General features: G+C 45.4%; 1 protein-coding gene across 1 annotated transcript in view; it reads left to right on the forward strand.

Annotated features, from left to right (window-relative positions):
* The first annotated feature begins 11,749 nt into the window (after positions 1 to 11,749).
* The window catches only part of HABP2 (hyaluronan binding protein 2), a 14,145-nt gene continuing 4,698 nt past the window's right edge, over positions 11,750 to 21,196 (forward strand). Inside the window, exons 1-7 of the mRNA XM_009881632.1 lie at positions 11,750 to 11,792; positions 17,012 to 17,140; positions 18,264 to 18,374; positions 18,826 to 18,942; positions 19,323 to 19,442; positions 20,421 to 20,592; positions 21,008 to 21,102. Of these exons, the coding sequence (XP_009879934.1) occupies positions 11,750 to 11,792; positions 17,012 to 17,140; positions 18,264 to 18,374; positions 18,826 to 18,942; positions 19,323 to 19,442; positions 20,421 to 20,592; positions 21,008 to 21,102 (787 nt within the window). The remainder of the gene's footprint in view (positions 11,793 to 17,011; positions 17,141 to 18,263; positions 18,375 to 18,825; positions 18,943 to 19,322; positions 19,443 to 20,420; positions 20,593 to 21,007; positions 21,103 to 21,196) is intronic.

The following is a 21,196-nucleotide window of genomic DNA, read 5'->3' on the forward strand; positions in this document are numbered from 1 at the left end:
TCCCTACACTCTCACTCAACTCCGGTCCTTCTGTATAAAGAGGAATAATAGGGCTTCTGCTTTCTTATTTTTATTTGCCGTTTGAAAAAGATTTGTATTTAATGGAAGTGGAGGGAACACTAAAAAGGAAGCACAAACATGTATAGGGCTTTTGAGTTATTAGGTTAATTAAAGAAAGCCACAAAATGGTAGCAGTGGAAAAAGCATCGATCTTTGCATATTATATGGCATTGCTGTTGGGTCTGAAGAAAGATTTCCTGACGCTCAAAGAGACTGGCTTATGCTCTTGTGGGCATGGTGCTGATAGCTGATGCAGGCAAGTATTTGTAGAATCACTGGTTTTATTAAAGTTGAATAGTAGACGGTTTTGGTTTTCTTTTACCTTATGAAGTTTCTCTCTTCACTCACAGCTATGGTGATTTATTTCTTCTGGTGTTAATAACTAGATCTGCAGCTAGTGTATCTAACACTGTAACAATACACACACACCAGACACACATAGGTAGATTCAGCACAGAATATTCTTCATTCTTGTTGGAGGATGGAGGAGAGTTATCAGCCAGGAAAGCCTTGAAATGCTTTCCACGATCAGAATTCAAGTGTTGTGCACAGTGGCAGAAAAATGTCCATGGGAAGTATTTTTTCAGTGGAAATTCCCATGTTAGGGGGAAAAAAAAAGGACAAAGTAATGTTTTTGCTGTTTATTTTGGCAACCAAGACTACTCAAACATTATCGAGTACGATACTTGGTAGTAATTCCAAATAAATCATTGAGACTATAGTCTTTTAGGTTATTCTTTTCCTTTGTTTGTACCAGATATCACAACCAAGATGGGACACCTCTTGTGCCTGGAGCTGCTCATTAATATAGGAAGAAAATACTGAGCCAGAAGAGTTTATTATCTAAACAGGCAACACATAGTGAAAGAAGAAAGGTTACTACCCACACTCTTCAGGTGGCAATAAAGGAATATTGAGAGTAAATGATTTGTTCAAAGCAGTATAGATGGTTATGCAGAAACCCCTCAGTCCGCCAGAGTTCTGATTCAGTACTGAAGACATTTGTTCTCATCTGTTTATTCTCAATTTAAAAGGATTTGATGGTTCTTCTCTATTTTTTTTCTCCATGTTTATTGTTTGAAAACACCTAGAGTGTCACAGAGAAGTGCTTCATGTCTCATGAGCAAGCCATCATCACTAAGATGGGCTTGGAGATGTTGGGAATGGGTCCTTTCCCCAAAAAGAAAATCTGCAGCCAAATCCTGCACCACCTTCGAAGCCTTTTGCCATGCACAGCAATATACTATATGCATTCCTGTGCCCGAAAGCATTTGCCGTATCCTGATGGACAAGGAAAACAAGATCGTATGTCTGTGCTCACAACTTTTAAGAATCAAAATGGCTCCAAAGCTTCTTTTCAGTTTCTTGAAGCTTCCTACTGACACAACATTTCCACATATAAGAAGGAGGAAGAAGGAGTTTCACTTGTTCGAACTTTAGTCCATCTTCTAAAACCAGCAGAAGTTGCAAGCAGGTTTACCTTTCCATAGGGTCTGACAGGAGGACCACTTTGACACACACAGAGGATCCATAGAACATTCTCACTGGTCAAAATTCTCCTGGGAACAAAGAGAGACCGGTAACCTTGTTGCTTGGGTCTTATTCTGTAGATTTATGTGGCACAAAACAATATGAGCATTGTGCTGGTCCTCTACACATGGTGAGATTTCACTCAGGAGCTTGAGAAGGTCAATTAAGTGTTAAATAGCACCCAGGATAACAGGGTAAGATGACTATGTGCCATGTAACATTTTTTACACATCATGAGCTGTGCACAAGGGCATATCTAAATAAAATGCATAGGAAATAGCATCACACAAATATGATCTACATTTTTTCTTGATCAAAGAGGCTGAGGGAAAAAAATAATTAAAAAGTAAAAGCCTTATGCAATGAGATTTAAAAGAAAACTTTGGAGGCTGACAAGACGCATCTGGCACAACTTCAAAGTCCATCAAAGTACATATAATCAATGTTTGTCAATAGCAGTTTTGCATCCTTTAATTTATCTTTCATGGATATAAAGCATGATGTTATTAGGATCCAGTCCATACCTTAATTCTGTTTGAGATTTGATGAATCAGGGCTCTATTAAAATTCAGTGCAAATCAGCTTACTCAAGGACACATTACATAAAGTCGTGCGTTATCTAACTCCTTTTATCTTGCTACCTTTCTAACTAGTTAAAGAATCTGGAATCTCTTAAACTTGTATGTGTGGCCACCAACATACTAAATCTCAAACACGTTTTGCTTGTAGGCACCTGCTTAAATTATGCACATGAGGCATAATTAGCATACGTAAATTCTTTGTGTATTTTTTGATGTATGAAATCTCCTTTAGGATGTTCAGGCTCCAAAGTGAGAAATCATCAGAAATAAGGTTCCCTGACAGCCAAATTTCAGCACTTGTCACAGAGTTTGTTATCAAGTACTCACTTCTTATTTTTTTCACCAGAAAATCCCATTCAGGATGGCAAATGATGAAGCCCTTGTGATTTCATTGTTTTCTTCCTCATATTTCAACATTTGGACACCCCGCCCATCCATTTTATTGACTGTATGCTATTCAGGTCCTTCTGAGCAGGCAACCGTATTCTTTTTCCTCCTGGTGTTGTGTAATGTGCTCAGCACTATCCTATTTAACTGTTTTATAACCAGAGAGAAAACATATTGTGAGGGACTTCTTTGTGAATTTGGGCTGTGATGTGAAAACACTGTACTCCCATCACCCTTTTCCTTCTTCCTACTCAGACTCTAAACTATCTGGGAGAAAGAATATGTCTTTTCATTTGTTTTCACTACATGTGGCACAAACAAGATCTGATCAGTAAAACATTTGTCAGCATTTCTGCAACTGAATGTTGTTTATTCTTGCAATAATATTGTGATTTCCTCTGCTACAAATGCTTCAGCTTCTGGAGACTGAGGGTTACTCATGAATTTCAATTTTCATTAAGAAAAGGATTCCAGATTCTCACATTTGTGGGCAAACACTTCAGAACATGAACTTTGATGTCTAAAGTCTAGAAAATAATAAAAAGCACACTGTCATTTTTTAAAAAATCTTATATTTTATAACTAGATCTCACTATTTTTTCAGGTGGAAGGGAGAGAAGTAAGTCTGATTCATATTTTTTTTCAATTGATAATAATAGTGGGAAAATAATTCTAATACAAGGAAAATCCTTTTTTTCATTGTTACTTTATACTATTCCCATCTTTGATACTTACTGATTTGAAACATTTACCAGTGGTCGGTGTAGTGATTATCTGGACAGGTTGTGCTTGTTTGGTCAGGGCAATCTGTTGAACATTAAACAATATTTGAAGCACAGTTAATTATTTGCGCTGAATTCGCTCACCCTCGAATGATTGTGGCTTGTCTGAAAAAAACGTAGGCAAGACGAAAAAGCTAATTTCAAGAAAAAGCGAGCATAAGGATGGTCAACAGTGCTTTGACCCTTCAGGTTCTTCCACTGCTCATTCTCCTAGGGAACACACATTTGTGCGTGAGTATGTTTTTATATCACTTTTCTTGCCACGTGCCAGCTCTGCTCCTTGCTGAGCCCTTCCCAGGCAACTGGAGCATTTAGCTGAGTATCAGCATTTCAGGACAGTGAGGTCCCCAAGTAAGTGCTGCATGAGAGGGAAGCCCCACGGTTTTTTGGAGCAGATATCTCCCATGACAAGGAATGGCCCATCTGGATGCGCTCGGCAGCCACCCTGCTCCGGGGGTGTGCAGTGGGGAGCGCAGCAGCTCCCCCAACCCTGGGCACTGAGCGATGCTCCAAACCACTGCGCTGCTCATCTTCATGCTGAAGGGACTAGATATCAAAATTAAACAGGTCAGGGATACGCACTGACTTTGTAGTTTTGCAAACTCTTTCGTCAGAGGTAAAATTTACCCCAGCCATATGTTTTGGATGGGTGAATTATCCTTGCCGCTAACATGGAAGGAAAATTAACGGCAAAATATTCTGGCTCAAGATGGCCACTGCCCTGCTCCGACAGAGCTGGCTATACTTTCCCAAATCTGTTCATCGCCTCTTCAAAGACAACTGAAAGAATGACTGGTAACCAAAGAAAAGTTAAAAGTCAGTTTTAAAAACATTTCCTTTGTTCCTCCAAGCACTGCAATCAAGCAATTTTTCTTATGAAGGAATTTGAGGTTCTTTCAAATCTCTGCTTTCTTAATGATGGTTCCTGTGCGTGCAGGTTCATATTTACCAAAATGCATTGCAAAATTTCAGATTTTGGCATGTTTAAATTGAGTCCTTTGGGAAAAATATATAGTAAGGGATTTTAGTGGGTTATAGATCTTGTTGAAGAGCTCTGTGAATTTACGATCAGTGATTTTCACACCACAACAGGATATTTATTAATTAATCAGGACTACCTATCCACTGGCAGCAGTGGATATGGCAAACTTGATCCACTGATACACACGGCAGCTTACTGGGGGAATCAGTTCTAGGGTAGTTGAATGCCAGTGCTACAGACATTGTGGGAATCCAATCTAATGTAAATAAGCTCATAAATAATCGGTTGTGTTAATTCACACCCAGTGAGGAAGATGTAGGTGCAGTCTTAGACAACATAAAGTCTTGCACAGATTTTTCCTAGCTAGTCCTAACTGTTAGATTGATTCATTAGCTTTGACAATCCTAATCTGAGTTTGCTCTAAATATTGCTGTAGTGTACATCTCCCCCCCGCCCCTGAAAATTCATTAACATTGCTAAAATGCAAAAGCAATTCTGCTGTCACTGAAAAGCAGCACGACAGAATATTCAGCAGGCTAGTTTTTAATAAAACATGTTTTTTCTTCATAATTAATATAACAAGGTTTTCTGGCTTAGCGCTTGGCATGGATCCCAGAAAAAAAAGAGGGGAATGAGTCGCTATGACGTGACCATTGCATGACAAACATGTTATGAGAGGACATTTTTGCCTTAATGATTTGTTCCAAAGAAAAAGTTACACTGAAACTGTTTGAATGAAAAAATAACAGAATTTGCACTTTGCTGAAACCATGGAAAACCCTTAAATTCTTATTTCCGTGCTTTCCCAGAACTATCTATCTTCATCGTTCTCATTTTTATTCAAATCTGGGTTTAGGAGTTTTTATAAGTAACACTCTGATTAATAAATGTTATTGGTGAAATGTAGCAGAAGTCCAATGCAGTTTTAGGCAGTAGCTCATATTTTGAATCAGTTAGAACAGGAAAGCATTCGGACATTCCGGGATCTGGTGGGTTTGGAGCAGGACCCTAAGGCAAAGATTTCCATTTGGATCTTTCATATTACCTGAAGAGAGACTTATTTCACCTGCATGAATCTGAACTATTTCTATAAAAGGCAGGAAGTTGCACGATGAGTACAAGTGAGAACAAAATTTGGTCCTTTGTTTTAGCATATACTATGCAACTGCACCAAAGTTTGTCTTCAGACATGACAGATCTTCTCAGGTTGAGGTTTGGGGTTTTTGTTTGCTTTTAACTACAGTAGGTCCCCACTGATGCACACATCAGCATTGTATGAACAGGAACTTTTAGAGAAATCAATACACTTTTGCTCAGCAAGATACTGTATGAGAAATGTGCCTGCCATAAGGTGTTGTATTGTTAAGTATTCCTTACTTTCCCAAAAAGAAATCCAAAGGGCTCTGCTGCAGCAGGTTGTATCGACATTCAGACACAGCAATTCACCTGCCTATCCTCCCTGACTTGGGCTGGTATTGAAGCAACTTTTCTGCAATACACATAGATTTAAAGGGTATGATTAAACATTCTGCTGAGCTGGACTGGAGAAATCCACAACAGGATGAGACCAATTTGGGTCCCACAACACTGCGGTGATGGAGCTGCTCACACACTAGGTTGCAGCTCCCACTTAACAATGCTCTGAAGTGCTTCAGCATATGCTTGCAGGGAAAAAATAGGTGATTTTTAAATCAACAGATGTTCAGATCGGGTTTCTTTTGTTATGTCATCATTCCAAACTCAGCATCCCCTGGCAGCAGAGAGGAAGAAATGCAGGAGTCAGTGCAGCAGAGGTGGCTCTTCACCGGACATTTTGGAGCTTCAAAAGATTGCTGTGCTAAGTTGTGATGCAAAGTGTTTTGAAGTCACTAGCCATGCCCAGTCCTATAACCAAGTGCACTTAGTAGCGGAAAGGGAAGGATTAAAGTATCCCATTAAGATCAAACAATTGCACAGAAAACTTATCATTGGTGCCTATCTCCTAGCTGGCCTGCAGCAGATACAAAACTGCCACCAGCAGTACAGGTCTTTCCTTGCCTCAGGTGCTTGGAGACCAATGTTTTAGGGTTTTCCAAAGTCAGCTCTGTCTGACATCTTTTTCTACCCACCAATGGACCTATTCCTGTAGTAAACTCCCACTTCTGCTCCCCTCACCCTCTCTCCAGTGCTGCACCACTCGCGCGAGGGCTTTATGCTCTGCTGCATCGCAAACCGATCACTGCTGCAAAAAGAAGCGAATCCTGTCAAGCCTGTCTCAATTTGTGGCCCGTCAGGTGTAATGCCCTTCTGCAGTGCTCGCCTAAATTTGCCTGATGCAGCAGGAAAGCAACAAAGCCCTGGGAGCGCCCCCAGCTAATTGTGCACCGCGCTCAGAGAGGGAAGCGTTCCTCGCTGACCCCCGAAGGCAATCAGCTTATGCCCTGAAGCATGCAGGTTGATATCCCGTGTAACTAAAGGGACTTAATGACTTTGCATAAGCTTTAAGTCTAGCGGTATAACCTGCATTGCTGGCACTGGCTGCAAAAAGCGTTTGATAGCCCAGCCGCACTCGTGTCGGCGCCACAAGGCTGGCTCCTGCCGCCCCCCACGAAACAGATTTTGTAGCTTCCCCTTGCTGTGGCATCCAAGGCTGACCCCGTTTTCCACCTGGGAGCACAAGCACACCTCATCCACCAGCGAGCAACTTTAAAAACAGCCAGCCACTACCAGGCCATCTCTCAGGGTGCAAAGATTAATTTGGAAACTTTGATCTCTTGGAAGACAGGAGCAGGTAACTCCTGTGCAAGAGAACCAAGCTGGTTTCAGCAGAACCTCCGAGGGCTCTTGTTATTTTCCGGGATCCCTGTGGTTTTTGTATCAGGTGCTACCATGGGAAAGGTTCAGCAAAATAAGACTTTAAATGTAAACTTCTCTGAGTTCCCTGGGACCAGTCAATTAGGAACATGTCATTCGCTGTGAGGCACACGTTGCAGTTCAGTGTGGAGGCAGGAGATGTCTTGCTAGCAGAGAGGTGAAGAACTCAGAGGTTTTGGTGGAATCTTTTCAGGGAATGGTTTCCCAGGCTAAAAATACAACGTGTTGCATGTGTGCTCCAGATGATAATATGCCCCGCTTTCATTATACTGCAACCATGGCCTTGGCTGAGAAATACAATGTCATTGCTGGAAAAGCCACTTTCCCTTGAAGTTCAAAGACTGTCACTACCCAAGATGGTTGCAGGCAAAAATCTGGCCGATTGTAAGAGCATCAGAACTGTCGATTCCCTCCTCCTTTGGCGAGAAGCCCAGACAAAGGTTCCCACTGAGAGCTGTCAGCAGGATCAAGGGGTTCACTACGAAAAGGCAGTAGTTGTGTCTGCCCTCATGGCTCCTTCATGCCTTATGTCAGCCGTGGATGGAAGTTGATCAAATATCCATCCTCGTTCTCCAGTTCATCCCCATCCCACCTCCTTCTCGGCTGCAAAGCTGTGACTGCACAGACAGAACAAATGAAAAGGACAATATTTGGTTTTCCAGCGTAGAGGCCACTTCATGGCAAGATGCAGGAGAATTTGCACAACTTAGTGCAATTAAGTGAATAGGCCAATTCCTACCAATGCAGTTTAATATTTGAACTCCTGTAGTGCTTTGTTGCAAGGTATGTGTGTGCGTAGTTGGTAGTTTTCATCCGTCTGCTCATCTGTCAAGCCAGCTTGAGTAGCTACACTGTTTTCCCTGGAATTACTTCTGTTTTGCACACATGTAAATTCACAGCCTAACCCTGGGTTGTCGCCTTTGAGCTGCCTGTTTCTCCACCTGCTTTTGTGTTTTAATTATTCATTTTGATTGTAATAAGGGGTAGCAAATGTACCCGAGACACAATCAACAGTTCAGCTGCAGAATGCCCTTGGCAGCTGTAAATAATTTCCCTTGAATTTGGGGTCAAATCTTCCTGGCTTTATTCAGAAAGAATCACCAGAGATTAACTGGACATTTTTGTCTGAGAAAGAGCCATAGGATTCTGTCCTGAGACCAAGAAACCTCATGGTTCTGGCATTACTGTTTGAAATCTATTACATTTCATTAGTCTCTCTTTCTTGAGGAGTTGAAATGGAAAAATAGAGAGTATCATCTATCTGCAGTGTTTAACCTTGGTACAAAGCCTAATTAGCAAAGTTTTGATGGTTCTTTGGAGAAAGGAATCTTTAGTGAAGTGCTAATCATTACAATGATGACGACAACAAAGGTCGGGTGAAATTAGGATATTTTGAATTTGAGTCATTCTTCCACCATTTTTTCTAGAAGCGCTATAAATGTAATCAGCTCCACGCTCAGCAATGCACCGATACCCATATAAAATGTCTCTCCCAGATTTGGGGTTTTTTTCAGCGTTTCTTTTTTATGAGCCTAAAGTAATAAAATTCAAAATTGCTCTCCGCAAATTCATCCAGCTTCGTCCCCTGTCTCTGCAGACCTGCTACGAACAGGATCCAGCGATTTTATTCCCTTTTGAGAGAGCACACAAAGTATCGGTGTCGAGCTGCAGCAAGGAGACTGTTTGGTGAAACCAGCCCCACAGTCTAATTTCCCCCCCCCCCCATCCTCCTCCTTTTGTTTGAATCCTGCTCCTGGCTGGGCTCAGTATTGCACCTCGTCGGAAGGACAAGATCCTCCTCTGCTGGCCATGAGCAATACGGCACGGCAGGCAGGAGGCCTTGCCTTCACTGCCCCTGCCTGCACCCCCTGCCTGCACCCACTCCTGGACCCCCCATCCTGCAGCCCCCATCCTGTGCCCCCCGCCTTCTGCATCCCTCATCCCACGCCCCCCATCCCACATCCCACCTTCTGCAGCCCCTCATGGCATAGAGGAAAGGACAAGCTCAAGCCGACAAAAGGGGCTTGAAGGTGGCACATCACCGTGGAAGGCTTTGTGCAAGGAGCCAAAAGGGTAAAATTTGGCCCTATGCTGGCTAGCAGGGGTGAAAATGCTTCAAGACCAGTGTGGTCTGGTGGGTGGTCCAGTGGACATCAGTATGGAGGAGAACACCCTCCACACTGAGAGATCAGCTCTGCCTGGGGTCTTGTCCACTGCGGCTCTGCTGTTGCAGCTTGACAGGCACATGAGGATTTTGTCCATGACAAAATGGGACACTGGAACCTTACGATAAGGATTGGGTTTATCTTTTGGGCTCTCTGTGCTGGATGCTCCAGGAGATTTTGTTCCCAGTAACATTTGTACTGTGGCAGCAGATAGACGCTTTCATCCGAAAGTAGGAATCAAAATTTGGGACTTAGCTACCCTGGAGTACAAGCCACTGCCTTCTCTGAAGGATGTTACTGGAAACCTGCCCATTTTCTAGGGCACCAGTTTATTGGGAGTTTAGGGTATCATCTGCCCTTCTGCAGTCCGCCCTGCCCGTGGAGGAGCGCTTGGAGGGGAGGGGTAGGTGAGTAACCTGGAAAAGAAAGTAGTGTAGCAAAGTGCTAGGTCTCACGTCTTGTCTTGGTGTGTGAGCCGTCCCCTGGGGCGCTGTGATACTGTCGTCTCTGCTCCACAGCTTGGGGAAACTGAGGCACAGAAGAGCGTGATGTAGTCACGTCCTGCACCTCGCTCAGCCTGGGCTGAAACCCTCTGGCATTCCCATGTGGTGCCAAGGGCTGCCCCAAGTGCAGGGAAGGTTTAGCAACCACGCCGAAGTCAAACCTTTCTGCCCCGAAACCCTTTCCAACCCCATCAGGCAAAGAGCACAGCGGGGCTCGGCAGAGAGCTGGGGAGGGAGGTGAAATATTTCTTTCTTCATCCTGCTACTGTGGCTGCTCCCTTGTTCTTTGTTTCATCTATTCCTCCAAAAGAAAGGAGTACGCTTGCAGGGTTTGTTTTGGTCTGTGTTTATGGGTGAACGCTACCACTAATTGTAAGTGGAGCAATTAGACCTTTTCCTTCCACAGTCTCCGTTGGGGTCTGGCAAAGGATCTGAGGAACCCTGTACCTGCACTCCTAACACACACACCCAGGGCAGAGCTTTCACAGCCTTCTCATTTACCATCATCTCTGCTCTCATTCAGGAGGGGCAATCGCGTGAGCGTGTGTGTCCTTCCAGCTGCAAAGGATTTAGTTGTGTGTGTGAGTGTGTGTGTGGCTCACTTCAGTGCACCTGGGAAGGGGCTCCGCTGAGCCGTTCGGGGGACAACGCTCTCATTAAAGTCGGTGGGAAGGGGAGCGCTGGAGTGTCTGTTCTCCCTGGCTCAAACACAAGAGGGACGCAAACGTGCCTGAAGCAAAAACTCATTTATATATTCCAGATAATATTCGCAAATGTGAATTCTGAGCTTTTTTTTTTTGTCCTGTTTCTTATTCATTGCTTCTGATTCATTCGTTCTTAGTCACAACCAGTGTTAGCTGAGAATCTCTTTCTTCTATACACCATTTCTATATATAATGCACAACTAAACAGGGTGTATATTTACAGTTAATTGTATCTATAGCAATGTGTAGGTGCACATAATCATATGTGAGCATGTGTGTACGTATACTGTCTTGATTAGGAGTGTTAAATTGTTTAGAAATATGTTTTCTTCTGACAAATTGTGTGAGGGATGAAAAATAGCAGCTCGAAATCTCCTTCTTTACACCCGCTGTTAACACACGCATTCTCGTTACAGGCAGGTAATCCTGTCCGCAGCTGGGATTTAGAGCTTGAGGGAAAGCGAGCTGAAATCTTCACGCAGGGAATGCATCCCGGTGTGGAGTCAGTGCGTCTCCTTTCAGACCAGCCTCACTCACACTCTTCAAAGGCTGAGAGCTGTTTTCCTTCTTCTGTTCCCTTTTGTCGCTTGCCCTTGATCATGAGCCAAACAGGAAAGGCTGGAGCCCCACGTCGGAGGTCGGATACATGGCATTTCCTCACGGGAAGAGCCAGAAATGTTCTCCTCCAGCCAAAGGTTGTTGACAGCCTTCCAGCTCGGCGGTCTAGATCCCACCGTCTGTATCATGCGTGGGCTCCCAGGCTGTGCCGAGCTGCCCGACCTCCGCTTTGCCCTGCCGGAGCACATCCCAGCCTCCAGCGCTGGCAGCCGGCTGGAGCGTGGCCTCTCTCTGTATTTCGGAGAAGTTAGACAAACAGACAGTCTGTGGTCACATAATAAGCAAAGAGGCAATTTAACTCATTCAGGACAGGTTTTTCCCAAAGCACACCAGCACTGCAGTTTAGGCTGGATGCTCAGAAACACCAGAGCTCCCACACGGGTTGTTGGGACCAGTGGATGCTTTTAGACATTTTGTTAATCTTTTGAAAGAGCTCTTACAATCCAGCCTGCTTAGCTCCGAAGTGGGTAATGAGCTTATCCGGATGTCCAACACTGGGGGCAGACAGAAACTTTGTGCCGTAAACCGAGCTCCATGATGGCTTTTGTTTTTCCAGAAACTGACTTTTTGCCCTTTTTTATCTCATGCAGGCTTCCCATTTCTTCTTCCTGGCCGACCTGCTGAATGGTAAGTGGTTTTGATTTCTTCGTTTCAACTTCTGCGTACAAAACTGAGAGGCTGGTGCCCTGGTCCACCAAAAGCCTTCACTGCTGCCCAGCGCTGAATTTTATTAACTTCATGCACGGCTTTGCTGAGCTTGAAATGAGTCTGGTCATCAAGTAGAAAGTCTGTTTGGCTTTGGACAAGTAATACGGTGAGCACTTTCAGACCTCCACATGTGCTCTGTGTCGGTGCAGGAGACAGCGCTGCATCGGGGTCCCAGTGGGGAGTGTGTCTGGCCCGCTGGAGCCCAAACCAGAGCTACAGCAGCAGCACCAATCTGCAGCTGATTATGGGGTGCTCTTAGACCGCTCCTGCAACTCACAGCTCCGTTGCAAGCCAGGACTTTTCTGCCACTCTGTGGCCTCATGTGCTCAGCACAGCTTTGGGGACCCATGGGTGACATAGTGGGTCACGGGCTGGAGGAGAAGTCATGGTGCTGAGCTGCAAACCTCACAGAAGGGTACGCAAAGAGTCTATCTGTGCGTGCAAACTGAAAGTCAGATAAATGAAAGCTAACTTTCCCTTGCAGCGTACAACTAACCGTGGAGCTTATTTCCACAAGGTTTTGTCCAAAGTGCAAGAAAGTACAAAAAGTGTTTACAAGCTGATGCAAGCAAAAATCATTGAAAGTTACGTAGCATTAAGATGTTGATAAGAGAAAAGCTGGGATGAATGTTGTGTGAGGATCTGTAGATATTGTGTGAGGATTTTTACATCCCTTTGCAGCCTACTCTGTCCATGTAGAAGATTATGGTTTTATTGCTAAGTTTAGTATTTTTGCAGGTAAGCCCTGCTCCTCCTTTTCTTGATTTCAGTGGCTCTTAGATCTGAGGTTATAATTTATAGCTAATAAAGTATTACATTAATTTTGCTTCTTTTCTGAAAAAAAAAAAGAAAAAGAAAAAGGGAAAGAAAAAGAAAGAAAAAGAAAAAGAAAGAGAAAAAGAAAGAGAAAAAGAAAGAGAAAAAGAAAGAGAAAAAGAAAGAGAAAAAGAAAGAGAAAAAGAAAGAGAAAAAGAAAGAGAAAAAGAAAGAGAAAAAGAAAGAGAAAAAGAAAGAAAAAGAGTGTGGCTTTTACTATGCATTCTATGCATTCATTATTCAGCCACATTCCTGTTCATTCCAGTGGCGTTTTGGCTTCCAGGTCAAACCTGCAAGACCAGCAGCCTTGTAGCTCAAAAAACTTTCCCTAAATCAATGTTGTTCATGTAACCCAATGTGTGTGGAAAACAAATTTCCAAATCATTCGTGCATCTGAGCTCAGTATTTAGCTTCTGCAATTATTTGACCACAGAGCCATGCACCCACCTTCAGGATTTACGGGCAAGACTTGTGCAAAGTGGCTGATTTGCTTTTCACGCTTTCTTAATTCATTCCCCCTCCCTATGCTTTATGGTCCTTACCCCATCCCACTGCTGTCCCTGCAAACTCCCGCTCCTCATCCTCCTGGTAGTCCCCACTCTCTCAGCCATCCCCGGCGCCTTCGCCCAGCGCCCATCCCTCTAAGGAAAAGGCACTGCAAATCTGCTTTTAAGTAACAGCCACAAAGCTATTTGAAAGGCTTGCTGCTCTCACTTCTTTTGCAATTTCTTTCTGAAGCCACAGATACTCTCAGCCACAGCCCGCGTGGAAAGGAGGAAATACCGTGAGGTCTCGTCTCTGCAGAATTAACTGGGGGACATCTCATTATTTAAAATACAGTCAGGATTTCAGCCTCATAAAAATAACACTACATTATTCTGAGAGCTGGAGACAAAAAGTATTTAGAAAGGTGGCAGGAAAACTCATCCTGCTTAAATTAGGCCAGATTTCAGTCAATCCCCAGAGGTTCAGAGAGCTTGAATAAACGCTGGGTACTTTCTGGCGCTCTTGATGTGTGTTGGCAATAGACTTTAACTTTGTACATCACTCATCTTGACAACTGCAGTCCAACAAAGTTACCTCGCAATTCAGGTCACTCGATGGCATCCTAATGCATCACTTTCCCACTCGGAACATTAGTCATGACTTGATCCGGTGAAGGTTTTGAAAACAGTGTGACTGCCGGTGTTGGGATATCTGTTCTCTCCGTAACAGAGAGCCCGTGTAAGCTAATGAACAAGGGGATATTGATCAGAAATCCATCGCTTGATTGACAGCTCTTGGCAATGTGAAAAACTGCAGATGAAAGCTTGAGCAGTTTAAAAGATCACCCAGACCTCAAAGCTGATTTGAAGCTTTAAAAGTCAATCTCTGCCTATCAATTATGGGGGGATTTTTTTGTACTACACAGAGGAAAGTTATTCTTTGAAAATTTGCATGCAGGATGTCTAATTTAATTTCATGTAATAGTCACATTTCAGTGACAAATGTCAGATCACTGCTTTTTTTAAGCATGTTAAGGTTTTCCAGCACTTACAAAGAATGAACACTCTGATTTAGTAATATGTTTAAATCAACCAGTGTATCAGACTTTGTGCGTTAATTATGTGCTCAGATAAAAAAATGTGTTGTTTTTGCTTTACTAAACCTATGGCTTGTTATGAATAATTAAAAAAATTGAATGGGAGCACTTCTTAAATAAGAGATGTGGAAGTCAAATAGTTATTTGGTGTCGAAGAAATGATAAACAAGAAGACGTCTTTTAGTTTGATGTCATGTACCCACGTCAGGGTTTTCTGTTCCTCGTTTTTCACTGCTTTGTGCAGCGGGGGAGGACACGGAGTAGCTGGGAGATGGGAAACATCACTCAAGTGACCTGTAGAAGCTATTTCTCTTTCACAGTGTCATAAATAGAGGTGGTGGTGGAGAAAGGAGGGACCCTGGTGATTTCTCAGGTCGGCTGCACTCCCTCATCACCTTGGTTGGTGTCTTAGCCAGGCAGCTCAGCTCCCCGACTCTCAATATTCACAGAGGGGACCAGGGTACCCAAAAGGGTTTGCTGAGGTTTTCTGAGCCCTTTCCACATATGCCCTTGACTCCATGACTTGGTCATAAAGATTCACTTAATGGTAATTGCCAGCCTATGAGGGGGTTGCTTGCTGCTGCCCACTCAACCTCAGTCCTGGCCACCCAGAAGTGCCCTCCTCGAGGGCTGTCGGGTGCCAACCTGGCCTCAGATGTGCATTAGCTTGTCCCAAAACTGCCTGGGGGTCATCTGCCCCATCTGTGCAAACAGGGGTTTGTGCTCCTCCTTGCAGAGCTGCCAGAAGCAGATCCTGCAAAACATGAATTCCATCTTGACCAACTTGGGGTTTACAGCAGAACCACACTTAAAATAATCCATAATGGGTCAACAAGTAATTTTATAAGTGTTGTTAATAACTGATTACTGCATTGCTAAGAAATGACGCCAATGTAACAAAATGAAGTGACAGTATTGTAATTTCTTAAGACCATACTTACATAGAGCAGTTGGTTTAAAAATCATGGTAGATCCTTCTACAATGGCTCAGCTATTTGTGCTCATTTGGAGCACTTGTTTGTCCTCTGTCGATTCAAGAGAGTCCTCACCAGCATCTGTGAAGCATGCTGGGTGTGTTTGCAGTCTGGTTTTGGCAGCCGTAACTCCCTTGTTCATCCTTCACAACTTTCAACAGGTATATCTTTTCTATGCAAAGGGCTACCCCATCCATCAGAATACTTCTTTAAAGCATCTGTGGAATAAAAGCCAACGTTCCCCACTAAGATTTTGAAAATAAACAGGGGGCACAAAATCAGACTCTTCCAGACAATTCCCTCAAACTCAAGTCCGTTTGCAAAATCTCCCCTCCGACACAGTGAGCTTGCGGGCTGCATTTCAGGCAAAGCACTCTTTTTGTTTTCCTTTCTTAACTACATCACATTAAATTTAATTTTGTTCACTGTAGACAATGTCCTTATCTTCCAGCAAGATCCTTCTGTTCCTCAGCAAGGCACACACTTCTGCAACACTTGCACACTGTCGAGACTCAGCTCCTGTGGAAATAATGAGCTGAGGAAAAGGAGTCTTGACTTGACATAGCAATAAATGAGGTGAAACTTTCCTCTTTTTTTTTTTTTTGGTGAGAAACGAGAGTTGGCATGTAGGAAAAAAAAAGAAGAAAAAAAGACGGTTCTATTTTAATATGAAATATAAAACACCCATTGTACAAAAGTGGAATTTCTTTTTTTTTTTTTTTCCCAGAAGCAAAGAAAGAATAAAGATAAAGGCTGCAAGCGAATGAATGAGGAGAGAAAACTAAGATAATGCAGTCGATAATCAGTTCAAGGCAGAGCATTATCCATGGGGCCATCGGTCCGGCCCTAGGGGAGAGCTTTTTAAAATGTCTCTGTACGTAGCTTAGCTTTGCTCATTACCATAGCTTGTCTTTGAAACACCAGAGTGGCTTCCACCGGCAGTGGCCGTACCTGTGCGAGGAGCTGCCAGCCCACTTTAATCAACCGACTCCCCCCAAATGCGGGCTGGCAAAGCTGCAGGTCCCGCTGGCGCCGGGCCCCCGGGGAGGACGATGGCTGCCGGCAGGCTGCAGGCCGCGCGGAGGCAAGGGTGGGCTTCTCGACACATCTCTGCTGCGCCGGGCCCTCGCTCCTCAAAGGGGTTTTGTGGACGGGCAGCCACATAGGTCTGCAGGTGCCTCGGGCCCTCTCTCCCCTCCGGTTTCCCTCGAGGAGGGTTTCTGTGTCCCCACAGGCACCCGCGTGCCGGTGAAGGTCCTGCCCGGCGCTGCAGCAGGGGTGACGCTGGGGATGAGAGCAGCTGGACAAAGAAAACCCCTTCTTCTCGTAGGAACACGTCTCCTTTTCTCACTGCGCTGGCAACAGCATCCCTCACCTGGCTGTGGCGCCGTGCAGGGGGCTCGTGCCCATGCCTGCAGAGCCCCCACCTGTGTCCCCTCTGGGGTGTCCCAGCTGCCCCCACAGGAGCCAGCTGAGCACCCATGGCCCCAGCACCCCGCAGGAGAGGCAGAGAGGGCAGAGCTGGGGCCAGCGGCACTCAGGGGTGGCCGTGCTGGGCACTGGGAGAGCTCTGCCCACACCAAGGAAGAGCCAAATGGCACCTTTGATCCTTCAATATGATGCGAGCTCTCGACCCCCTGATGTCCCAGATGAACTCAAGGAGAAAAGGAGTGTCCATCCCAGGGAATAACTTCTTTCATACCTTTTGTCCTTCTAGCAGCTTTAATTCCTCTGTTTTTCCACCCTCTTCTCACCCCTCCTGACAGACGAGGCTGACGACTATGAGTACTACGATGAGTACACGCAACCGGAGCAGGACCCCTTCCTCCAGCAGCAGCCCACAGATGACCCTGACTGGTTTGAGGCATTTTTTGGCTACAGCGATACCAGAAAAGGTACCTCCAAGAGGTGGGCAGGGAGGCGAGGAAGGGGTAAAATCCCAACCCTGCGATTGCAGCCTCGGCTGCCAGCCTGCTCTCGAAATGCCTGCATCAAAGGGATGAGTTAGGAGGATTGTTTGCAGTGTTCTCCTTTGTATTTCTCTTGTAAGGAGCCTGTGTTTTATCTCTGGGTTTCACAGGATGGATTCTGATCATGCAGAACATTTCTGATTGCTACTACAAAAAAGCACAGGCTTATTTGTCTATAGACACTGTAAGATGTAATTGCTATTTTCATGGGATATATGTTCTGTATTTATGCTGGAAACCAAATGTAGAGCAGGTTTCCTTGGTTGGTTGTTTTTTTTTTTCCTTTTTTTTTCAGTTGCAGGGTTTTTTTCTTTTCTCTTCTTTTTCTGTTTTTGCCAAACTTCTGGAGAGCAGGAAAGGATCCTTGAGCTTGCTCAGGGAACAGAAAAGGAGAGACAGGGAGGTCGCCTGTAACGTGCCCCGAGTTATCCCCTGGCACAGAGAAAACAGAGCTGGTACATGGCTGCCCCATCACCAGTTGCTCCTGGCAGCCTGGAGCGGAGTGGAGAGGTTGAGCGTGGTGCGAGGAGCAGCACTCAAGTGACTCCCAGCAGGTGCCCTCTCCCTTGCAGCAATAACCACCCGGGGGTATTATACAGTATAATGGTGCTGGGCAGCTTTTCCAGAGGAGATTTAGTGCCACACTGCAGCCAGGGCAATGCCAAATCCAGACCCCTCCACACTAAGCGCATGAAGGCAGGTGCCCAGGGCCAGCTCTGGCTCTTAAGTTGCCTGCTTCTGCGACTGCAAATCTGGCCCTGCGCAAAGGAAAAGACTTGCTACGTTACAGCTCCACCACAGACATGGCAAAGGGAGCTGAGGAGCTCCAGACCCAAAGCCCTGAGCTGTTGCAGCTTGAAACAGGCGCTGCAGTAATTCATAGCTGCTCCCAAGGCTGCTGTGCTGAAGTGTAGATGTGGTACCTGTTACCCGGGACGCTGTGGCCAGGAAGGCAGCCTTCCGCAGTCAGAAAATGCAGGAAGAAAAAGCAGGTGATGGCGGTGGAGAAGTGGAAAGTAAAACTAAAAGATCGCCATCCTTACCCCAGCAGACCCATGTTCCTCCAACCCCTGCAAGAACAATGGGAGGTGTGAGAACAGAGGAAGCAACTTCAACTGTCTCTGCCCTGAGCCGTACGCTGGGACTACGTGCGAGGAAGGTAATCGCTCTGGTGCTAATTTACACTCCTTATTTTGGCCACCAATGTTACCATTACAGCTCGTCAATGGAAGCAAGCATGAGGCTTTATAAACCCACAGCTTGTTGGGGTGAGGCTTTTAAGAGCCCACCACAATCACGTTCATAGATCTTACACTTAGCTCGTGTTCAGACCAAAGTCTGTCTGAAGTAGTATCCAGTAAAATAGACTTCAGGTGCACAGGAAGTGCTCCTTTACCCCCTGCCAGGTGGGCAGTGGTGAGCTGCTTATTGGTCCTGTGGGTTTTTTGCCACAGATACTGAGAACAAGAAGGGAAATCCCACATCCACGCCAGCCAGATGAACACCTCCTCGGGGCGTTGGGAGAAAGCGTGTCTTCCCATGATCCCTGTGAGGGCACAGGTCTTGTGCACACACGCTGATGAAGCACCTCTTGTCTCTGTTTTCCACAGTGAAGGACATGTGTCTGGAGAAGAGGTGCCGTGAGGGAGACTGCCTGATTACATTATCCCCACCTTATTTTCAGTGCAGCTGCAACCACCCCTACAAACTACCTGACTGCCAACGAGGTGAGCACAGCCCCATCAGAAAAGGCTCCCACTTAGCCGGGCGCTGGGTGAATTGCGGTGGGAACGGCACAGTGAGGTCACGTCACCACAGATGGTCAGCAGTGGGAGATCGCATGCAGCCCACCACAGAGGGTGGTCCTGCCCATCCAGCCTAAGCCTGCCACAGGTCCCACCTGTGGGGCTGGTCAGCGATGAATCATGCTTGATTTACAGGGTGGTGGTTCACTCACCGGTGAGACCCCTGGTGTTTTTCAAGAGTTCATAAGAACTTGAAGCCAACAGGCTAAGTGGGAGCTCTCCCCAGTTTCCACTGGGCATGCGGGTGACTGTATGGCATTCAGCAGAGTAACAAGGCTGTTCTGTGTTTTCCCCATTGACAGCATCTTCACCGTGCAGACCAAACCCATGCAAAAATGGAGGTAGCTGCATACGGCACAGAATCAGATCGAAATTCACCTGCAAATGCCCTGAACCTTTCAGAGGGAGATTCTGTGAGATTGGTACGTCACAGCGCCGCGGGAGAGGGTAGGGGCAAAGCCTCCAGGCAGCCAAGGGCTGGCTTCATCCTGCAGTCAGACTGATTGATCACACCAAGTACTTGGCTGCACCTTGGGGCACAAGCCTTCTCTGGGAGAGAAGGAGGAAAAGGCTGACTTCTGCGGCCACCATCAGCAAAGGGGCTCATAACAGTTCCCATATTGATGTTTTCTGAGTGTGCTTCAGCAAGGTCCCTAATGGGCAAGCACACATTTCCCAGAGGTTGCATGTGTCCTGTGGAGAAAGAACTTTCCATTGGGCCTTACTTAACCACTCGAAAGCTGATGTAGTGAAGATTCACGTCCAGTTGCCTGTGACTCCCCAGGCTGGGGGGACAGCCACTGACACATGGATGGGTGGCATGGGATTACCCCAGCCTGCATGGAGAACCTTCTGCCTTTGTGGCACCGCCATGGGCACCACACCCTACATGTCTCCAAGGAGAAGGATTTGTTTCTCATTTAAAAGTTGATTGAGCTTCAAACTCCATGTACCACTACGTGCTCCACATTGCAGGTGACTTTTCCTCCACCTTGCCTACAGGTTAGGTTCACAACCCAACCTTCCTTTTGGTGTATCCCTTGCCCTAGCATGATAGCAGCTCTGTGCCCACTTCTGTCTATTCCTGGCAATACTATTTCTTGCCCAGGCCATTAATGGAAGAGTTTCTACTTTGGCATTAAGACACCTCTTGACTGCTAGGTCTTTACCATGCAAAGAAATTTCAGCAGTTGAAGTCAATCAAGGTTCAAACTGGAGAGACGTTGGGACATTACTCTTATTTCTGGCTTACGTAGGATAAGGGATATCATTATATGACCCAGTAGGTCCTTCAGATCCTCCATAAAGTGAACATAGGGCAAGGAAGGGAAGCAAGAGGAACCACTTTGGGCAAGGAACAACACAAAAGTCATTTTCATATCAGCATTGTCTTCCTACAGGACTGGATGATTGTTATGAAGAGGACTCCTCTAAGTACAGAGGAAGAGTGAACCAAGCAGTGAATGGCAAGACCTGCCTGCACTGGAATTCCCACATTCTCTTGAAGCACCCTATTAATGCCTTTATGGAGGATGCTGACTCTTACGGCATCGGTGAACATAACTTCTGCAGGTAATATTTTGAAGAAGCAAATGTAGAATTCTGTATCAACGAGAGCACTGAGGACAAACTGCTCATGACTTTGGCAAACTGATGGTGTTAAGATCTCACATCTTTCTAGACACAGCCTGTCTATAAGATACCAGGATGTTAGAAGTGCATTTCCTTAGTCACTGTGCTGATGAGAGGATTCCAGAAGCATCCCTCATTTCCCTGAATCAGTTCCTCATTTTTCTTAGGGTTAAGATAGGTATGGGGATACTAAAATGGCAGAAGCCCCACTCCCTGCTCTCAGGGAGAGTGTCTTTGGAAGTTTGGCTGTCATATAGGAGTATGAGTCTGCTCCCCTAAGCATCCTCAGCTTCTTGCTGCTTTCGTGGAGATTTCCCCATTCCCGCTGGCTGATGCTTTCAACCGTTCCCTTCAGGAATCCTGATGAGGATGAAAAACCCTGGTGCTACATCAGAAAAAATCACAAAGTGGAATGGGACTTCTGTGACATTTCACCCTGCTCAGGAACAGGTAAAGAATTAAAAGTGAGCTGTTTGGCAGTGCGTAGGGCATCCAGAGCAGCAGGTGACCCCCTGTTACTTAACTCCTCCAGTCTGATATTATC

Source organism: Charadrius vociferus, unplaced genomic scaffold, assembly GCF_000708025.1.
Source record: "Charadrius vociferus isolate BGI_N301 unplaced genomic scaffold, ASM70802v2 scaffold282, whole genome shotgun sequence".
Classification (NCBI taxonomy): Eukaryota; Metazoa; Chordata; class Aves; order Charadriiformes; family Charadriidae; genus Charadrius; species Charadrius vociferus.